This window comes from Chrysochloris asiatica, unplaced genomic scaffold (assembly GCF_000296735.1).
Source record: "Chrysochloris asiatica unplaced genomic scaffold, ChrAsi1.0 scaffold00052, whole genome shotgun sequence".
Lineage (NCBI taxonomy): Eukaryota > Metazoa > Chordata > Mammalia > Afrosoricida > Chrysochloridae > Chrysochloris > Chrysochloris asiatica.
This window is the reverse complement of record NW_006408570.1, coordinates 6,079,658-6,102,961: the sequence shown is the minus strand read 5'-3', so window position 1 is coordinate 6,102,961 and position 23,304 is coordinate 6,079,658. Positions and strand designations below refer to the sequence as shown.

The window sequence follows — 23,304 nt, the reverse complement described above, 5'->3', positions numbered from 1 at the left end:
TTTCTTTTTCACTGTCCAGCTTTCCTGTGCAAATGATTAAAAATACCATAGCTTGAAAACGCATGACCCAAAATTGGAAAAGGTATGCAGCAGGGTTTCCTCTTGTCACGTTATTAATTCAATCTGTTTGCTGAGAAAATGATCTGAGAAGTTGGACTCTATGAAAGAGGACACAGTATCAGGATTGGAGGGAGACTCATTAACAACCACCTGTGAGATGCAGATGACACAGCCTTGCTTACCAGAAACAAAGACTAAACAGACTGACTGCTGAAGGTCGGAAGACTACAGCCTTCAGTATGGATTACATATCAATGTAAAGAAAACAAAAATCCTCAGAACTCAACTGATAAACATCATGATAAATGAAAAAGAAATTGAAGTCATCAGCAGTGTCATTCAACTTGGATTTAAAAAAATCAGTATCCATGGAAGCAGCAGTCAAGAAATCAAAGGAGGAATTGCATTGTGCAAATCTGCTATGAAAAAAAAAATCTCTTTTAAGTTTTAAAAAACAAAGATGTCACTTTGATAACTAAGGTGTGTCTGACCTAAGCTATGGCCTTTCAATCCCCTCATGCATGTAAAATCTAAAAAAATGAAAAAGGAAGACGGGAAATGATGCATTTGGATTGTGGTGTTGGAAAATTTTTCAATTTACTGTGGAGTCCTAGTGTGGTGCTGTGGGCAGTGTGCGCTGAACTGCAAGGTCGGTGTTTCAAGCTCACCAGCTGCTCCTTGGAAACCCTATACAGGGTCGCTATGGATCGGAACAGACTCACCAGCACTTAACAACAACAGAACAACAAATCAGTCTTGGAAGAAATATACCATCGTGTTCCTTAGAAGGTAATTTGGAGAGATTCTGGCTTTTTACTTTGGACATTTCATCAGAGAAAACCAATAACTAGAAAAGGACATCATGTTTGGTAGAGGCTCAGAGAAAACAAGGAAACCCTCAGTGACTCAGATTGATACAGTAACTGTAACAATGGATTCAAATATACAAACTATCATGAAGATGGTGCGGGTCCAGGCAACATCTCGTTTTACTATGTATGAACTCACCATGAATAGCGACTAACAACAACAACGGGACTGTAATACATAAACAGTTAGAAAATTTTAAGTTTCTAGAAAGTGCTTATTATACCTCAGTCTCTATATTTTAGGTATTACATTCCACATTAAGCATCTAGTAATAAAACAAATTCAAATTGACTTAACAGATGAAATAGTGCAATAATAATTTTGTTCTAAAGTCTTTAGTGACCAAAACAAGTAAAGAAAATGCAAATGTCTCATTTACAGATACTATAAGTGATAAGTGATCTCTATTAAGGTTGTCTCAAAGCTATTTATTTATTCCACATTCAAGAAAAGAAAAGAGAGTAGAATAAGTTTATAAAATTAGTTACTAACCTTACATTGTTTTTAATTGAAATAGAATTCACATACCATAAAATTCACCCTTTTAAAGTACATGATTACTGAAGGTAATGTCTAATATATTACAAAGTTATACACCTATAAGCACTATTTCCAGAACATTTTTATCACCCCCAAAATATTGAGTAGGATACCTTTCCACTGCTTTCTGTCTGCCCTCAGCCCCTGGCATCCACTATACTTTGTTCTATCTTTATGAATTTGCCTATGGGGGACATTTCATATCAATGGAATCAGAGCCTTTTGTGTCTGGCTTCTTTCACTTAGTGTAATATTTTTAGGGTCCATCCATGCTGTAACATGTATTAGTACTTCATCCCTCTTTCTGTATGAATAATACTGCGTTGTGTGGATGTAGCACATTTTGCTTATTCAACTATTGGTTGATATTTGGGTTATTTCCGTGCTTCGGCCACTGTGAATAACGCTATGAACATTTAAATACAAGCTTTTGTGTAGACAAATGTTTTCAGTTCTTTTGGGTATGTGGTGCTGTAGGAGAAACACTGAACTGCTAACTGCAAGGTCAGAAGTTCGAACCCACCAGCTACTTCTCAGGTGAAAGTTGAGACTTTCTGCTCCTGTAAAGATTTACAGCCTCAGAAACACTATACAGGGTTTCTATGAGTCAGAATCGACTTGATGTCAGTGAGTTTGGGGTTTAGATAATTGTATATTTAACTTTTTGAGGACCTGCCTGACTGTTTTCCAAAGGGACTGCACCATTGTACTTTCACACCAACAGTGTACAAGGGTTCCAGTTTTTCCACATGCTACAACAGTTGTTATTAGCCTTTTGTTTGATGATAACATCCATCGTTGTTGTTGTTAAATACTGTGGAGTTGTTTTCAACTCAGAACGACCCTGTATATGTAGATCTTTATGGGAGCAAAAAGCTCCATCTTTCTCCCACAGGGCAACTGGTAGATTTGAACTTTTGATATGCCCACTACCCTCTCAGGGCATGTGAAAGTGATTTTACATTGTGATTTTGTTTAGCATTTCCCTAAGACTATACAGGGGCTCCCCGAGCCTGAGCTGACTCAACAGCAATTAATTAAGAACAACAGCAATGACTGTTGTTAGTGCTGTCCAGTTGGTTCCCACTCATAGCCACTGTATGTGTAGCAGAGCAAAATGTTGTCAGCCCTGGACCATCCTGACAGTTGTTGTTGCGGTCACTGGGTCAGCTTATTGAGAGTCTTCCTGTTTTTCTCTGATCTTCTACTTTACCAAGTACAATCCCCTTCTACAGGAATTGGTTCTTCCTGGTACTGTGTCCAAAGTAAGTCTCATCATCCTTGTTTGTAAGGTACATTCTGGCTGTACAGTCCATGGTATATTCAGTATTCTTGACCAATACCATAATTAACATGTGTCAATTCTTCTTTGGTTTCCCTTATTCACTGTCCAGCTTCACATGTATATGAGGCCCTTGAAAATACTGTGGCTTGGGTTAGTCCTTAATATAAAGAAAAAAATCCCTAATGACTAATGATGTTTATATTTTCATTCACTGACCTATTAAGCCTCAGAAAATATACAAGATTAGTACCTGAGTAAATGACCATCACTGTGAACTACAAGGTTGAGAGTTCCAGGTCTCCAGTCACTTCAAGGGAGAAAGATGAGGTTTTCTGTGCCCTCAAAGATTTACAGCCTCTGAAATCCTATACGGGGATGCTATGAGTTGAAATTCACTCAGTGGCACTTGACAATAACAATAACCCTTCTCCTATATGTACTTTTTACACCAACATGTCATTTATTTATTCCTTTGATGAGCTTATACTGAAATTGACTAAGCCCTCAGGTACCGCCAAGCATCCAGAAAAAATAGAAGTGATGCCTTCTACCACCTTCTACCATCATTCAGAACCAACTCAACAACACCACCATTGTTGTTAAGTACCATCGAGTTGGTTCCGACCCATAGCAACCTTGTGTAGGGTTTCTGAGGAGCAGCTGGTGAGCTTAAACTGCTGACCTTGCAGTTTAAACTGCTTTGCAGTCTGGCACATTAACCCACAGCACCACACCAGGACTCCAACATCACCATTGTTGTTTTTAAGTGACATTGAGTCAGTTCCGACACATAGCGACCCTTTATAGGGTTTCCAAGGAGCAGCTGGTGAGTTTGAACCACCAACCTTGCAGTTCAGATGGTTTTGCAGTCTGGCACATTAACCCACAGTGCCACACCAGGACTCCCAACACCACCATTGTTGTTGTTGTTGTTAGGTGCCATTGAGTCGGTACCAACTGATAGCGACCTTATGCACAGCAGAACAAAACACTGCCTGATCCTGGGCCATCCTCATTATTGTTGCCACGCTTGAGTCCATTGATGCTGCTACTTGGCCAGTCCATCTCCTAGGGGGTCTTCCTCTTTTTCTCTTACCCTCCACCTTACCAAACAAGATATCCTTCTCCAGCAACTGATCCCTCCTGACAATATGTCTGAAATATGAGAGACGAAGCTTGTCCAACCTGGCCTCCAAGGAGCACTCTGGCTGCGCTTCTTCCAACACAGGTCTCTTGGTTCTTTTGTCAGCCCATGGCATTTTCAATATTCTCCTCTAACACCATAAACTCAAATGCATCAATCCTTCTACAGTCTCCCTTATTTACTGTCCAGCTTTCACATGCATATGAGGTTATTGAAAATACCATGGCTTGGATCAGGCTCACCGTAGTCTTCAAGCTGACATCTTTGCTCTTCAACACTTTAAAAAGGTCTTGTGCAGCAGATTTGCCTAATGTAATACATCGTTTGATTTCTTGACCGCTGCTTTCATGAATGTTGATAGTTGATCCAAGAAGAATGAAGTCCTTGACAACTTCAATCTTTTCTCTGTTGATAAGAATATTGTTTATTGGTCCAGTGGTGAGGATTTTTATTTTCTTTACACTGAGATGTAATCCATACCGAAGGTGTACTCTTTGATCTTCATCAGTAAATGCTTTAAGTCCTCTTCACTTTCAGCAAGCAAGGTTGTATCATCTGCATATCGCAGGTTGTTAATGAGTCTTCCTCCAATCCTGATGCCATGTTTTCCTTCATATAACCCAGCTTCTCAGATTATTTGCTCAGCAGACAGGTTGAATTAGTATGGTGAAAGAATACAACCCTGTTGCCCATCTTTCTTAATTGTAAACCATTCAGTGTTTCCATGTTCTGTTCGAACAATATTCATACTTGGCAGTGTTGTCCATAGCTTGTCCTGATCCACACCATCAAAAGCCTTTGTGTAGTCAATAACGCACAGGTAAACATCTTTCTGATATTCTCTGCTTTCAGCCAAGATCCATCGGACATCACCAATGATATCCCTCGTTCAACGCCTCTTCTGAATCCGCCTTGAACCTCTGGAAGTTCTCTGTCAATGTATGGTTGCAGCCACTTCTATATTACCTTTAGCAAAACTTTACTCGGATGGGATATCAAAGAGATTGTCCGATGATTTCCGCATTCCATTGGGTCACCTCTCTTTGGAATGGGCACAAATACTCTTCCAATCAGTTGGCCAAATAGTCGTCTTCCAGATTTCTTGGCATAGATGAGTGAGTGCCTCCTGTGCAGCCTCACTTTCTTGAAATATTTCAATTTTTATTCCATCAATTCCTGGTGCCTTGTTCTTTGCCAGTTCCTTCCATGTACCTTGGACATCCTTCTTCAGTGTCATTGCCTCTTGATCCTATGCTACCTCTTGAAACAGTTGAACATTAACCATTTCCTTTTGATACTGTGACTTTGTATATTCCTTCCATTAGGAAGCTAAAATTCATACGGAAAACAAAAGTGACAAAATAATCATACCTACTCAGTGCTGTTAGAGTCCTAGTGTGGTGCTGTGGGTTAATGTACTGGATTGCAAGTTCATTTGAACTGTAACGTCAGCAGTTCAAGTTCACCAGCAGCTCCTTGGAAATGCTATACAGGGTCATTATGGATTGGAACCGGCTTGATGTCAACAACAGCAACAACCAATCATTACTGTTAAGTTGATTCTAACTCAGTGAACCTCTAGGACAGAGTCAAACTACTCCTAGGATTTCCAAGGCTACAGTCTTTTCCGAAGCTGACTGCTACATCCTTCTCCCATGGAGTAGATGGTGGATTCAAACCACTGACCTGTCAGTAGTCAAGCACTTAAACACTACACCATCAAGGCTCCATCAAAATAATATTATGAATATAAAAGGGGGCTTTGACGTTTGTGGGAAAATGGAGTGAAAAGATAATGGGATTTTCTACAAACTTTTTTGAAGTACCCTTGTATGTCATAAAACATGAAATCGAAGACCATGTTCAGGTGGAAAATTAAATCTCTGCTTCTTAAAGCTCTGGTGGTACTGTAGGATAAGCATTGGGGTGCTTATCAGCAGTTCAAAACCACCAACAGCTCTTAGGCAGAAAGATAAGAGTTGCCTGCTTCCATAAAGACTGACAGTCTCAGAAATACTGCTTAGGGTCACTGAGTGGAATCAACTCAGTGGTAGTGGGTTATGAATTACTTCAAAACACTTAGTCGTACATATTTTATAAGGTAGGTTCAGGGTTTTGTGAACACATGGTATAAAATCAGTATGTACTGGTTTTACTGTATCCTGAGTCTCACTTGCTGGCAGATTCGTTGGGTGGAGGATGCAACTTTGTTACATAACTTGTATGTGTGATGAGCTGACATTCCAGTCAGACTGGCGGCTCAGATGTTTGGGCTCTTCTGGAAACCAAATGTGTGCACTAAACCAGGCAGAATAGGAGTCCTTGCCTTTGCTCTGGAGTGTTTCCCAAATCATCATTTTCCCTGTCCTCTTCCTTGGCCTAGAGAATTACATTGTCTGGTTTCTACCACTGCCACATTATGGAATCCTGCTGTCTTTCTTCCTAAATGCCTGTAGTTGGGCCAACCAGAAATGTGGGCAGCCTCTTTTATAGAAGACTCAGCAACTGAACTGGTGGTAATGCTAGAATATGGTGTTAGAGAAGCGAGCTTGGCATGCAGCCTGCAGAGTCTTTACTCCCTCTGCTAATCTGTGAGGAAATGAAAATTCGTCATGGAAATCAGACAGAAAAAGCTTTGAATCAGCAAAGACTTCAAACAGCAGATTTCTGAATTTCTGGCATTCAAAGTAGAAACAGAAATAGGTTTCCAAAGATCTAACTGAGCAAATAAGATGCAATAAAACCCCTGTATAGTGCTTGGCACTTTGCAGTGTGAGTTGAACTAATTGAGTGATCAGTCACATGCCAGACAGGATCTGAAGAAAAATATGAAGTCTGTCCTTCTAAATTTATCAATCATGTACGTACATCGACATCCGTATCTAACCAGGACTAGTTACCGTCAACTTGATTGCTACTCTTCATGACCAGATTTGTGCTCCATAAGGTTTTCACTGCTATAATCTTTCAAAAGCCTATCACCAGGCCTTTCTTCTGAAGCATTTATGGATGGGTTTGAACTTCCAGACTTTTGGTTGGTGGTCAAGTGCTTTAAGCGCTACAAACCACCCCACACTCACTACCATGAAGTTGATTCGGACTCATTGCAACCCCATAGGACAGAGTATAATTTGCTCCATAGGGTTTCTAAGGCTATAAATCTTTACAAAAGCAGACTACCTCATCTTTCTCCCTTAAAAGTCACAACCCATTCTGAAGCCTGTGGTCTTTGATCTTCACCAGTAAGTTGATGAGTTCCAACTGCCAAACATTCAGTTAGACATTCAATGTTTTAACCTACTGTACTAGCCAGAGACTACATGCATCTATAAATCCTTAGGACCTATGGTTGGTGGTTCAAACTCACCAGCTGCTCCTTGGAAACTCTATACAGGGTCACTATGAGTCAGAACTAACTCAACGGCACTTAACAACAACAACATGGACCTTGAAGACTGTATATACTTTTTGCTTTTGTTAGGTGCTGTTGAGTTGGTTACAACCCATACTGACCCTATGCACAACAGAACAAAACACTGCCCAGTCCTGCTCCATCCCCACAGTTGTTATGCTCGAACCCATTGCTTCTGCCACATTGTCAGTTCATCTCGTTAGAGGGGGTCTTCCTATTTTTTGCTAACCATCCACTTTTCCAAGCATACTGTCTTCCCGGGATTGGTTCCTCCTAATAATATGTCCAACGTATAAGAAGTCTTGCCATCCCTGCTTCTAAGGAACAGTGTGACTGTACTTCTTCCCACACATCTTTGCTTGTTCTTCTGAGAGTCCATGGTGCCCCCAATATTCTCCTCCAACACCATAACTCAAATACATCAATTCTTCTATGGTCTTCCTTATTCATTGACCAACTTTCACATGGATATGAGGCAATTGAAAATACCATGGCTTGTGTCAGACACTCCTTCATCCCTAAACTGACATCCTTATTCCTGAACACTTTAAAGAAGTCTTACGTAGCAGATTTCCCTAGTGCAATACATCATTTGATTTCTTGACTGCTGCTTCCATAAGTGTTGATGGTGAATCCAAGCATAATGAAGTCTTTGACAATTTCAGTCTTTTCTCCATTTATCATGATGTTATTTAGTGGTCCAGTGGTGAAGACTTTTGTTTTCTTCACATTGAGGCACAACCCATTCTGAAGCCAGTATTTTAAGTCCTCTTCACTTCCAGCAAGCAGGGTTGTATCATCTGCATATAGCAGGTTGTTACTGAGCCTCCCTCCAATCCTGGTGTCACATTCTTCTTCTTCATATAATCCAGCATCTTGTATTATTTGCTCAGTATACAGATTGATTAAAATATAGTGAAAGAATACAGCTCTGATACACACCTTTCCTGATGTTAAACTGTTCAGAGTCCCTCATTCTGTTCTAATGACTGCTTCTTGGTCTATGGACAAGTTCCTCATATGTACAATCAATTGTTATGGAATACCCATTCTTGACAGTGTTATCCATAGCTTGTCATTATCCACACAGTCAAAAACCTTTGCATAGTCAATAAAGCACAAGTAAACATCTCTCTGGTATTCTCTACTTTCAGCCAAAATCCATTTAACATCATTAGTGATATCCCTAGTTCCACATCCTCTTCTGAACTCAGCTTGAGTTTTGGGCAGTTCACTGTCAATGTATGTTTGCAGCTGTTCATTTATTATCTTCGGCAGAATTTTACTTGTATATAATATTAATATTGTCTGATGACTTCAGCATTCTGTTGGGTCACCACTCTTTGGAATGAGCACAAATATGGATCTCTTCCAATTGGTTAACAATTCCAAATCTCCCAGTTGGTTAGCTTCCAAATTGGTAGCTGTTTTCCAAATTTCTTGGCATAGATGGGTGAGCGCTACCAGTACTTTATTAGTTTGTTTAAATTTTTCTATTTGTAATCTGTCAGTTTCTGGAAACTTGTTTTCCACCAACACCTTCAATGCAGCTTGGACATCTTCCTTCAGTATCATCCGTTCTTGGTCATTTTAACCTTTTGAAAGGGTTGAACATAGATCATTTCTTTTTGGTACAGTAACTCTGTGTAGAGCTTCTACCTTCTTTTGATGCTTGCTGCATCATTCAATATTTTGCCCATGTTGTTGTTGTTAAGTACCATCAAGTTGGTTCTGACTCATAGAGACCCTGCATAGGATTTCTGGTGAACTTGACCCTGTGGTTCAAACCAACTTTGCAGTCCAGCACATTAACCTGCAGCACCACACCAGAACTCAGTATAGAATCCTTCAATATTTCAAGTCAAGGCTTGAATTTTTATTGAGTTCTCTCATCTTGAGAAATGCTGAGTGTGTTCTTCCCTTTTAGTTTTCTAACTCCAGATCTTTAGCACATTTCATATGATTCCTGATTTTGTCTTCTCGAACTTCCCTTTGAAATTTTCTGTTTAGCTCTTTAATTTCCTCATTTCTTGCATTCGCTTTAGCATCTGTACACTGGAAAGCAAGCTTCAGAGTCTCTTCTGGCATCCATTTTGATCTTTTCTTAATTTCCTATCCTTTTAATGACCTTTTGATGTATGATGTTCTTGATGTAATCTCACAACTCTTCTGGTCTTCGGTCATTAGTGTACTTGTTTTAATTTTCTTCAGCCTCAGTTTGAATTTGCATATGAGCAATTGATGGTCTGTTCCACAGTGTGCACATGGCCTCACTTTGGCTGATGATGTTGTGCTTTTCCACTGTCTCTTCCCACAGATGCAGTCAGTTTTATTTCTGTGTATTCCATCTGGTGAGGTCCATGTGTATACTCACTTATATATATTGTTTAAAAAGGTATTTACAATGAGTAAGGCATTAGTCTTGCAAAATTGTGTCATACCATCTCCAGCATCATTTCTGTCACCAAGGCCATATTTTCCCAACTACTGATCCTTCCTCTTTGTTTCCAACTTTCACATTCCAATCACCAGTAATTTTCAATACAGCTTGATTGTATGTATGTTTGATTAATTTCAGACTGAAGAAGTTGGTAGAATTTTTTAATTTCATCATCACTGGTTTTGTGGTTCATGCATAAATTTGAATCATAGTGGTATTTACTGGTCTTCTGTATTGCTTTTGTTGTTAATTGCCTTCAAGTCATTTCCAGCTTATAGTGACTCTGCATAGGCTGGTGAGTTTTAACTGCTGACCTTGCTGTTCAAATTGACCTTGTAGTCTAGGTCTTCCTTGTAGGGATAGGGATATTATCCTATCACAGATAGTGTTATACTTCAAGATTTATCTTGAAATATTCTTTTTTATAATGAATACTACACCATTCCTCTTAAATCTGTCATTCCTGGCATAGTAAACCATATGATTGTCACATTCAAAATTACCAATACCAGCCCATATCATCTCTCTAATGCCTTGGATATGGATCTTTATGTATTGCATTTCATATTTGACAGTTTCACATTTTCCTAAATTCATACTTTATATGTTCCATGTTCCAGTTATTAACTCATTTTGAGTTGTTCCCCATCAGCAAATGAAGGTCTTGAAAGCTTTATTCCATTCATGCCATCACAAGTCAAGTCGACTTGAAGGAGGAAGCGTTTTGAATGCCTTCCAACCTGAGGTCTTGTCTTCCAGCACTTTCTCTGACAGTGGTCTGCTGCTATTCATAAGGTTTTCAAGTTTGAGCACTGAAAAGAACTATTTCTGCTGTTATTCATAAGGTTTTCAGTGACAAAACATTCAGAAGTAGTCCACCTCTCCTTTTTCTTAGTCTGTCTTAGTCTCAACGGAAACCTATCCACCGTGGGTGATATCTCCTGGTATTTCAAATACTGGTGGCATAGCTTCTAGCATCATAACATGTAATTGACCGTAGTACAACAAACTGACAGATGAATGGTGGGCATATGTCCATAATTGTAAATATAATATAGTGCCTCTTGGTTCTTTTGCTTAGGTTTCCATTTCCTAATGCAGTCTAGATAGCTCCACTCTTTTATAAAATGGGCAAACCTGCCTAACATGGAAAAAATAAACAAAATATTTTTCCAGGTGAGAATAGAATGGTAAAAGGCATGTATTTGATGCCAGTTCTGACTCTGACCATCACTAGCTGTGTAATAGTGGACAAATTTCTTAATATAACTAAGATCATTTTTCTCATTTACACCTCCCTGGGCCGTGCTGAAGTTTAAATGACATCCGCTTACAACACTGAGCACAGGGTTCGGCACACAAAAAAGTACAATTAGTATCAGCTACTATTAATCTATTCCAAGCATGACTAAATTTGTTTCCTGGGCATGAAGGTGAAATACGCTCATGAAATATATTGAATTTTGGCAGAATTCCACATGCTGGTCCTCTATTCGCATCCTTTCCTCAATAAAAATCTCCCTCTGGATAGCAATTTACAGTTTAATATCCACTTTTTCTAATAGTGTACTTTTTCCATCTGCCTTTTATTCTGTGTTTCTTTCTGTATACCACACAGCTTTAACCCAGGCCCCAATATTTTGTAGGCTAGCTAAAAGTAGAGAGGATGGAGCATTGACTATTTGTCAATGCTCCAAACTTGAGCAACATTTCCTAAATATGTAGCTAATTAACGACTTAACTTTTCCCTTGATAGGTCCTCACCATGTTGTTAGGCGCTGTCCAGTTGGTTTCGGTTCTGACTCATAGCGACTCTAGGCACAACAGAAGGAAGCACTGCCCAGTCCTGTGCCAACCTCACAATTATTGTTATGTTGTAGCCCATTGGTGTTGTCACTGTGTCAGTCGATCATGTTGGAGGCCTTCCTCTTTTTCGCTGAGGCTCCACTTTACAAAACATGATGTCCTTCTCCAAGGACCGATTCCTCCTGATAATATATCTGAAAGTACTGAAAGACAAAGGCTTGCCATCCTGACTTTTAAGGCACATTCTGGCTGTACTTCTTCTAAGGCACATTTGTTTGTTCTTTTGGCAGTCCATGGTACTTCTAATATTCTTCTCCAACATCATAATTCAAATGCATCAATTATTCTACACTCTGAACGTATTCACTGTCCAACTTTCACATGTACATGAGGCTATTGAAAATGCCGTCGCTTGGGTCAGGCACATCATAATCCTCAAACTGTACCATAGGGCAGTGGTTTCCAAAGAATTTTAGGCACCTCAAGCTCTGAAGAAATCCTTGCAGACAAGTCAAACATGTAAGACAGATAAAAGAGGAGTTGAGTAGATTGAAGGGGTAAGCCCTGTCCCTCTAGCCCCTGCCAGCTGCAGAAATGACAGTTTTTTTTTAAGTGCCTGGACTTGTAAGATGGGTACGATCTGAATGGACAGACAAGAGGGAGGAAGGCAGTCCAGGTAGAAGGAAGGGTAAGAAGAATTTTGATAAGCAATTAATATGTCTAATAATTAACAATGAGAATAATTCATTTCTAATTAGTTAAGCAGGGCCTTCCTTGTAAAATACCTAATGGAGAAATTGACTGCATTTAGTTTCCAAACCAACTAGTTCCTGAATATTGGAAGCCTGATGAAATTTAGGGTAAAAGCCCTAAATCAAGACAGATAGGAAACTTAAGGCTTCAGTCAAATAACGTCTCTTGCTCTTGTGATCTTCATTTCAGAATCATTTCAAGTAGTCGTGAGAGGAAATGGCTTTCGGCATGCCCGCAACGTGGACAGGGTCCTCTGCAGCTTCAAGATCAACGACTCAGTCACACTCAGTAAGTCTTGCCAAGTTTGAGGCATATGCTCCAGAGAAAGGCATTCCTAGCCCTCTCTTACAACAACATGAGACTATACTGAAAAGGGTCTTCCCTGATGAAAAGTCCTCCCACAAGGGCATAGCTAGCCCCAACAGTGCCTTTGTTCCAATTGGAAAAAGTACTCTGTTGGGCAGACACAGTCTGTGGATAAGGCTGGATTTGAGCCTTGCGTTTGTTTCCTGTTGTTAAGCACTGTCGAGTCCGGTTCCAACTCATGGCAACCCTGTATAGGGTTTCCGAGGAATGGCTGATGGGTTTGTACTGCTGATCCTGTGATTCTTAGTCTGCTACTGATCCTACAGCGCCGTCCACCCCACCACACCCCTAAATCCATTGTATTAGTTTCCTAGTGTTATTGTAATGTTGTTGTTGTTGTTAGGTGCCATAGAGTCGGTATCGACTCAACGACTCTATGCACAGCAGAACGAAACACTGCCCGATCCTGAGCCAACCTCACTATTGTTGCACGCTTGAGTCCATTCATGCTGCTATTGTAATAGAATACCACAAATGGGTTCCTTTAAAGAATAGAACTTTCTTTTCTCACAGTTCAGGAGGCCAAAAGTCCAAATTCAGGGTGTGACTCTACTCAAAGTGCAGGGAGGTCCTACTTTGTCTATTTTAGCTTCTAGTTACCAACAGTCCTTGGAGTTCCTGGACTTGTACATTCGTCTGCCTCTGTCATCAGATGGTGTCGGTCGTTCCTCTCTGTCTCTGAGACTGTTCTGGGCTATTGATAACTCAGAAGTGATTAGATATACGACCTACCCTATACTGGTATGGACAACAACATAACAAAAGAAATATCAGGCGGGACCAGTCCCTGGAGAAGGACATCGTGCTTCGTGCTTGGTAAAGTGGAGGGACAGCAAAAAGAAGGGGTCCCACAATGGGATGGTTTGGCACAGTGGCAGCAACATTGGGCTCAAGCATAGCAGTAATTGTAAGGATGGCGTGGGACCAGGCAGTGTTTCGTTTGTTCTGTTGTACAAAGGGTTGCTATGAGTCGGAACCAACTCAATGGCACTTAACAGAAACTACAAACCTCCATTTCCAAACAGGGTTGTATCTCTTATGGATACTGGGATTGACATTTTAACACATATATTGGGGAGACTCTAATCCACAACAAGCCCCAGTCCCCCACAACCTACCTAGTCACAGTAGCAGCCCTCCACTAGCCCTCAGGAGTCATCGGGGGTTCGTTTCCTAGACTAGTAACATCTGCACTGTCTTTCTCTCTCAAGTGGTGGTGGTGTTTTTGTTAAGTGTTGTCAAGTGTGTTCTGACTCATAATGACTCTGTATAGGGTTTCCAAGTAGCGGCTAGTGAGTTTGAACTACCAACCTTGTGGTTAGCAGCCCAGTACTTATCCTACATTGCCACACCAGGATTCCAGTAACGGTGTTGTTGTTGTTGTTGTTGTTGTTGTTGTTGTTGTTAAGTGCCTTTGAGTCGGTTCTGACCCATAGCAACTCTGTATAGGGTTTCCTAGGAGCAGTCGGTGAGCTTGAACCACCGACATTGCAGTTCAAATGGCTTTTCAGTCTGGCACATTAACCCACAGCGCCCCACCAGGACTCCAGTGATGATGTTAGAGCTCATTAATTAGAACATAGGAAACTTAGCAGTTCTTAACCAAGTACTGGGTTCTCTTAAGGATAAAAGTGAAAAATAGATAGTCCAAACCTATAAATTCTGAAAAAGTCAAAAGCCAAAGTATGAGTCTGGCATGTGTAAATTTTTTTTTTTTTAATCTGATGATTCTTGCTTGATGTAGCCAAGAAACACTCATCATGGTGAGTCCCTTCTATGAAATACTGGACTGTGAAAGTAAAACTAAGTGCATTTCATGTAAAGAATGAATTATCATAACATTGACATTCTCCAAAGACTTGGGTAGCAAACACGTCTCCATTTGAAGAAATGTCTGATTCTTGTAGCTGTGCAGGGGAGATGGACAGACTAACTCTGGAAGGACAGGTGCCAGCAACTCGGTTATATTGCTTACAGCTGTCATTCTTCACACGGACAACTATGGGTTCAGTATTTTTACCATGACAGTAATAGTACAGTAATAATAATGCCACATCTTCCATGTGCTTGTCTAAACACGTCTCATCTTTCTGCTGCAACAGCCCTGAGTGATAGAAAGAGCAAGCAGGGCTGGGAGGAAGCTCCCTTTGTCTATCGATGAACCACTCCTCCCACCAGGCTCTTCACTCTGCTGTCACATCTGGTCTTTCTAATATGCTGGTGAAGTTAATACTGTCCTGTTTTCACTGGAGAATAATTGAGGAGTGTGCCAAAATAAAGCCCACTTGAATATTTAAACAGACACAAGCAATAGCTTCCTCATAAACATCTGGAATTTCTGGTCTTGGGTTAATTCCAAACATTTGAAACATTCAACCTAGTTTTCTTAATGTTTAGAAATGCTCTCACATAAACAATGAGTACATACTTTTTTGTGTTAGATATTTTTATTTTAAACCATCCCTAGGTTGTACAAATGGATAGCAAACTTGGTTACTAACTGAAAAGTTAGAATCACGTCTTCCCAGAGGTGCTTCAGAAGAAAGTCCTGACCATCTATGTCCTAAAAATCAGCCACTGAAAATCCTGTGGAGCTCATTTCTACTCTGATACACAAGAGGTTGATTCTGACTTGACAGCAACTGGTTTTTCTTTGTTTGTTTGTTTTGGTTGTACTGTGAAGTGGGACTTGGCGCCCAGACAAAATCTTTCCTTTGTTTCTTTTTTCACTCTGATGAAGTTTACCTTCAGTGTCTGTCTTTACCTGCAGTCTCAAATCTTAGATCAGAAACTTCATAGGGTTAAACTCACATATATCAATACCCTTCCAAAGAAGACTTCCCAGGCAAGCTGAGCTTTCAGAAGCCTCCACTGATGATAGATGCAAGTGGAGTGAGGCGAGAGATAATCTGCCCAATAGTCCATCACTTAAAAGGTTACACAGTCAAAATGAGATGAAATGAAAATTCACTATGGATTTAAAGAGTGATGTTTGGAAAACTTATTTTCCGTGATACCTTATTTATTGGGAAACAAGGCCGTCCATTTCTCCTTCCTCTCTTTCTTTCCTTATATTTGCAAACACACACATAGAACCTCCCCATGTCACTTAGGTTCAAAAGGAATAGAGGCTGTTGGGGTAGATACTTGGCTTCGATGACAAACCTAATTGTGCTTTCACTACAATGCTGAGAGTTTGGAGAAGAGGAAGCCAGTGAACAGATTAAATTATACACGGCTAGCAACACTTCTGAATTCAAACATGTAGCTATTAAAAATCATTCTGACTGAATGGGAAATACTCAAGTTTGAAGGAAACATTTGGCTGTATTTATTAGTCACCTATTCATTTCTATTCAGCAAATCATATGAGCAAGGAACTATGGAGAATAGAAAAGATACACAAATGTTTAAATGCAGCATGTCCTTAATATTTTTATCAGCCTTATGACTTTAACAGTCTCTATTGATTCCTCCCCATAAAAGAAATTAAATTTAGTTTCTTTTACTTTTTCCATTTCCCTTCCCTACCACTAGATTCCAAGTTTTAAAATGGCATCTGTTTTCATTTTCATATTATATATTCTGCCTTTCATGATGTTTTTGCTAGATGTTGTATTAGATGTTGTAGCAAAAAGAGAAAATTAGTACTAATAACATAAAAAAAAAAAAAAAGTAATTGAAGGGCCCAATGTAGAATGAAGCTAGGACTGTGTTAGTTTTAGATTATTCAAATATAATGTGGGCCTCAGATTCTGCAGCAGTAAATAGCATAGTAGCAAATTGTATGAAGCAAAAATTATAAAGCATAAGAAAAAAAAATTAGATATATTAGTGGGAAATATTGATAGGAGTTTACAAGTCTTTGAATGAGCTTATTAATACAAATTAAAGATATAGAGGAAATAGAAAAAGTTCTCAGAAAAACTCTTATTATCTTTTCATTCTATTTTTCCGTGATCTTTTTGAAGCCCTCTCATATATATTTTCATATATATATTAAAATTTTTAAATAGCTAGGCCCTTCTTAAAAAGGTATGGTAGTAAGACACAAGGTCTGTGGTTCAAACCCACTAGCCAGTCCTCAGAAACTTTATACAGGGTCTCTTTAAGTTGGAACTGAATTGATCACACTTAACAGCAATACACTGGTGTGGCGCTGTGGGTTAATGTGCCAGAATGCAAAGTCATTTGAACCAGAAGGTCGGAGGTTCAAGCTCATCCGTCACTCTTCGGAAACCCTATAGAGGGTCGCTATGGGTCGGAACCGACTCGGTGGCACTTAACAACAACAAAAAACAAGACACACAAAAAATGCTGATATGTGAATTATTTGGTAGTTTACATGAGAGAACATTAGTTTTACATTTATCCTATCTTGTTTCATTTCATTACAATGATTACAAATCCCTGCATGCATCATCAAACAACCAAAGGGTACACTCCGCAAGCCTGCCCCTGGCTGCTAGCACATAGCCCCTCTCCCTCCCATAGTCCAGAGTCCCCAGCCACTCCATCTCTCCATGTCATTATCTCTGCCTCCATCTCTACATCACTGCTTCCTCCATCTCTACATCACTGCTTCCTTGGGCAGGGAAAAATTCCAACAGTCCATTTCACCAGTTATGTGACATTGAACGAAAAGATCTACCAGTGCTGTGCAATAGGCCTGCCTGTGTTTATGAGAATGTTGTATCATGGCCTCAGATATGCTAACATTAGCTACATGTTACTGTTCAACACATGAACACTGGCGAGTGTGACTAAAAAGCTGATTTTTTTATTTTCCTCATTTTAATTAATATAAATTTAAATGTTGTTGTTAAGTACCGTGGAGTCAGTTCTGACTCATAGCGACCCTGTACAGGGTTTCCGAGGCTGTAAATCTTTTCGGGAGCAAAAAGTCTCACATTTCTCCCACATAACAGCTGGTAGTTTCGAACTGCCGACCTTCAGGTTAGCAGCCCGATTCGTAACCATTATGCTGCCAGAGCTCCTTGTAAATTTAAATAGCCACATACAACTAGTGACTCCTATATTGGACATTGCAATAAAGCAAGAAAACTAATGAGAGATACTAATACAGGGAAAGGAGAGCCAACTTCATTATTTTAACATGATTGTTGGATCTTCCTGGAAAACTAAAGAGAGTCAGCTGAAATACTGGATTAGTTACTAAGACCAGTAAGCTGGATGATTTCAAAATAAATATCTCACTTACGTATAGCCATCAAAAGTTTTGTTAGAGTTCACCAAGGACCAGTTAGAAAACAGAATGGGGCAAATAAAGTAACAACACATAACATCTCACTTAAGAACTAATTTAGCCAAATTTTTAAACACTTATGTGATGAAGAAAGTTACGGAAGTTTGTGAGCGATATTAAGGAAGCATGATTAAATGGAAATAGCCAAGACTCATGGAATTGGACAGGGTTTGAAGCCAAACCACCTGGGGAAAGAATCCTGGTTCTAACTGTGTGATCATGGGTAACTTATTTAGTATCTTCATGCCTCAGTGTCCTTATCTATAAAATGGGGTTGGCAATTATAGATCCTATATTGTGAAGTTTTTTAAAAGATGTACATTTGTGGGGGACTTAGGATAAAGTCTGGCACACAATAAGCAGCCATACAGTGCTGACTGCTAGTCTCAATTAATATTTATTACTATTACTGTTATTAAATGGAATTTCAGCTGGGTGTGGTAAAAACATCAGTTGTCTTCAAATTATTACTTACATTGAATACAATCCCCATGAAAATTCTAGTGGGACTTTTTAAGTTAACAAAATGATTCTAAAGTTTATATGGAAGAATAAACATATGCGAATAGCCAAGAAAAATGTGGAAAGTTGCCCTAGCTGATTTTAAGATGTATTAAAAGAAAAGTTACAGTAATTGAAACAGTATATGTATGATTGGTGCCACAATAGCAAACGGAACATTGGAACGGGAAAACGAACATTCGTAAACAGAGCCAAACGCTTATGTGAATTTAGTATATAAGAAAGTAACCTTTCAAATCACTGAGGGAAAGAATGGATTATTCAAAAAATGGTGTTGAGACAACTGGCTAACCACTTGGAAAAACAATTAAGTTAGATTTTTATCTCATACCTTATACTTAAACAAATTCCAGATGAACTAAAAATTTTAATGGGACATGAAACTCTAAAAATTTTAGGAGGAAACAAAAATAAATGTTTATACAATCTTCCAGCGGGAAAGAACTTTTTAAGTACAACACCTAAAAGGAGATACTGTAAAGGAAAATGTGAAAGATCAAGACATATTTTTAAATGCCTCTGTTAGGGGAGGAAAAAAACAAAAATCAAAAGGTAAACAGAAAATCAACAAAATTATTTCTAAGAAAGTCCCTGGTATGGCGCTGCAGGATAATGCACTGGACCACAAGGTCTGTTTGAGCTGAAAGGTCGACGGTTCAAACCCACCAGCCACTCCCCAGGAACCCTATGTTGTTAAGTGCCATCAAGTTGGTTCTGACCCATATCAACCCTGTATAGGGTTTCCTAGGAGCAGCTGGTGAGCTTGAACCACCTACTTTGAGTTTCAAATGGACTTTGCAATCCAGCGTATTAACCCACAGCACCACATGGTCGTTATGATTCAGGACCGACTAGATGGCACTTAACAACAAGCAACCAAAAGGGTTAATAATCTTAAAATAGAGATCACAATTAAAAATCATTTGAGAAGTTGAACTCCTCAATGGATAAAAGTGGGAAAAGGAAATTTACAAGAAAAATAATCATCAATAAACATATGGGAAAATGCTCAGTGTAACCAAGAAATCCAAACTGAGATACCACTTGTCATTTTTATGATATCAAGCTGGCAGAGATTAACAAAATACAATGCTTCATGTTGGCAAGGATGTAGAGGAACAAGAGTGTTCATTCATCATTGGTGAAAGGCCATTATAATCTTTTGACAGGAAATACTTCAAATGAATCAATTGCTTTAAAACAGTTTTTGACTCAGAATCTTCATTTCAACTTCATCAAAAGGAAATGACTGGGGATGTTTACAACGATGTAGCAAAAATAATTAAATGCATAAGAAGAAATTGAGAGAAAAAAATAAAATAAATCAAGCCTAAATAGTAGCAACATAAATGTTTAAAATGTTTAATAATAGGTAATTTTATATAAATTATGCTTCACTTTTGAAATAGAATTCTCTTGTTGTTATCAAGTGTCAGTGAGTCGGTTCTGATTCAGAGTGACCGTGTATAGGATTTCCAAAGACCAGCTGGTTGGATTGAATTGCCAGCCTTGTGATTAGCAGTCCAGTGCTTATCCTACAGCACCACACCAGGACTCAGAATGTTATTAATTGCTTTTAAATAATGTTACATAAAAATAATTGTTGATGTAGGAAAATGTTAGTAACATGGAATCATAATGTTTTTTAAAAAGGTTATAAAATGGTATGTTGATGTTAATTTTGTTTAAACTCTATATGCAATGAAGGAGAAACTTAAAGTAATCACATCAATATGTTAATAATCATTACTTCTGAATGAGAGACCACTATTAATTTTTATTTTCTTCTTTCTGTCTTGGTTTGTTTTTGTTTTGTTTTTAAGTTTCTACCATCAACATGTGTCCTTTATATAATAATTTAAAAACAAACAACAGTAATTTAAAATTTAATGTAAAAATTATTGGCAACTACGACTCAATGGCACTTAACAACAACAATTTAGGCCTAGCACACAACATCTTCAGCTTGCATTTGGCTGATTGTCCAGTCAGCTGAAATCACTCCTGGCCAAGGAAATATCTTGGAAATCTTCACACAATCTTTATTTATTCTGGCTGCCCTTTTTCCTACTACAGTATTCAGTGACATGTGCCAAGAAAATATCCACTTTCATTGGAAATCCATTTGTAGAGACACTGGGGTATGAGCTGAAGAAATGACCCATTTTAATGCACAGTATATAAGAAATGGACATCTTACTAATGCAATAATGAAACACATATTAAACTCTCCTGGTTTTGCAAGGAGACACATGAGGTATGGCTGACTATGAACAAAATATTTTGAACAAACTCACTGTAATTCACTTTATAGGCCATGTGAGAAATCAGCTTCATGATTTATAGGCACACTTTATTTTTTGATATAAAATTTTATATCCACTCTTGATCCCTGGTTGTATTTGCCAGACATGGCTCTGGTTTACTTTTTGTTTGTTCTAAAAGATAGTACACCCTCAAAGAATAAAACTGCGCCTTCTGAGGATATTTTCTGAAACCAAGCATTAGTCATGAGGGTAGTTCTAAGAAGAGATCTACAGAGGAGCCCAGCTTCCCCTGGGAAGGAGAGACAACACTCCATCAGTATAGAAGTTCCAGTGTTCTTATTTTCAGAAATCTGCCCCATCATTTGGAAACTGCGTCTTAAAAAGCATCTGGACTCAGGGTTTCTATGGGCTCCCTGACAGATTACTAAAGCACACCTATGGCAGAAAGGAGTCCTACTGGCACTGTAGGATAAGCACTGGACTGCTAACCACAAGGCAGGCAGTTCAAACCCACCAGCCACTCTCTGGGAGAAAGATGAGGAGGCTTTCTGCTTCCCATAAAGATGCACTGCTTCAGAAACCCTATATAAGATCACTATGAGTCAAAATAGACTCAGTGACAGTGGATTTGGTGCTGGCAGAGTATCGCCTGTCTGTCCCTTTGTCATACTGTGGTGTCTTATGTGTTTCTCTGATGCTGGAAGCAATGCCACTGGTATTTCAAAAACCAGTAGGGTCACCCATAGTGGAGAGGTTTCAGCAGAACTTCCAGACTAAGGCAGACTAGGAAGAAAGGTCTGGCTATCTACTTCTAAAAATTAACCAATAAAAACCTTATCGATCACAACGTAATATTATCTGAAATAGTGCTGGAAGATGAGCCTGGGTTGGAAAACCAAAAACTAAACCCACTGCCATTGAGTATGTTCCAACTCATAATGAACCTACAAGACAGAGTAGAACTGCTCCATAGGGTTCCCTAGGTTGGAAGGCACTTAAAATACACATATACATACCTACAGCAGCTCTCGGGCCATCCACTGGTATGTGAGCTTGTTCTCAGGGCCCTCCTTCCCTTTTCTCCTGAGTTTCTGGGTAAGTTTGTGTCTTTTAAGAGCAGGCAGTATTCCCTATAACTTGTGGCTATGGCTGTGTCTACGGCATTGGCCATTTTGATAGAGTCATCCTTCAGTCCCAATTCCAAAGGGAAAACCCTTCCAAACCTGACTGTACAACTCTAAGACTCTGTGTGTCAGGACACACGTACTTTACGTATGAATCCTGAGTTCCTCTCTGCCTAGTAAAAAGCTTTCAAACATCTCTTTACCCGTAGGAAATAGCTATCTTAAGTGCAGCACTCATTCTGACCTCAGGACCCAGACCTTTACAAGGCTGATGCTTTGCTTAGAAGATAATTTGTAAGTTTTATTAATGTCAAGAATTTTTTTGGTGTCAATTTACTGAGAGGAGAAATATGTTATAAGAACCCTGAGTCCTTTTATCTGGATTTCATTTTGCAGTACCTAAAACTGCCCCCATTAGCTTCAAGCAGAGGTGAATGTCAGATACCAAAATATTATATATAGTATGATCTGAATTATGTAAAAAATATCATATAATCAAATGCAATAAAAAACTTTTAAAACATATATCCTAAAATATTCACAGAGCTAGGATTGCCAAGGGTTTTAATAACTTTAAAAAATATATTGAATGTCTCTAAATTGCCCAGACTTTTTACACTAGATATGTATTGGTTTTATAATTATTAAAAATAACAATAAACACAGGTGGAAAGTCATGTACATCCTAGTCAGGCCAACTGGCTAGTTTTAAGCACAAGTGCACCCAGAGCTATGGTCACTGTCCGCTGTGGACTTGGCAAAATATGTCCAACAACATTGACAGTCCAGAGATCTACAGCGCTGCCACAACCCACCCTTCTCCTCCTCTTAAAATGAACTCATGGTCCCTCACCTTTACTTCCTCTCCTGCTGGGACAATGATGATCTTCATCCTCATGAACACACGAACAAAAACAGTTCATTTCCTTTTCTCCCATGACTGCCCTCAATTCTGAGTCCTGTACTGGTTTTTGTATAGGAAGCTGGCTCTACATTCGCCCATCCATATCACCTCAGAACCTCAGCAAAAGTATCTACCCCATTTCTGGAAAGGGTCATTTACTTTATAAAGTTTTATCAAGCAAAAAAATGACCAAGGTGCTATGCCACCCACCACTAGAAGTGGACCATTGAAACCTTCATGGAGGAATTTATCAAGAAACACTATTCCTTACCAGAATGTGACTTCTAATGTTCATCAGCTTTTACCTCCTCTACCTGTTGTGGTAGGAAGAAAGAGTGACAAATTACTTCTGTCAGATATAGTGCCCGAAAATGAGCCCCTCAGGTTGGAAGGCACTCAAAATGCGACTGGGGAAGAGCTGCCTCCTCAAAGTAGAGTTGACAGTGATAACGTGAATGGTGTAAAGCTCGTGAGAGAAAAGTCTGTGGGACCTTCATTTGCTGATGGGGCACAACTCAAAATGAAGAGAGACAGCTGTAAACATC

At 39.1% G+C, this 23,304-nt stretch overlaps 1 protein-coding gene across 1 annotated transcript in view; it reads left to right on the top strand.

Moving 5' to 3' along the window:
- Positions 1-23,304, top strand: part of ANTXR1 (anthrax toxin receptor 1) — a 374,982-nt gene that overhangs the window by 146,229 nt on the left and 205,449 nt on the right. The window contains exon 11 of the mRNA XM_006862995.1: positions 12,500-12,598. Coding sequence (XP_006863057.1) covers positions 12,500-12,598 — 99 coding nt within the window. The remainder of the gene's footprint in view (positions 1-12,499; positions 12,599-23,304) is intronic.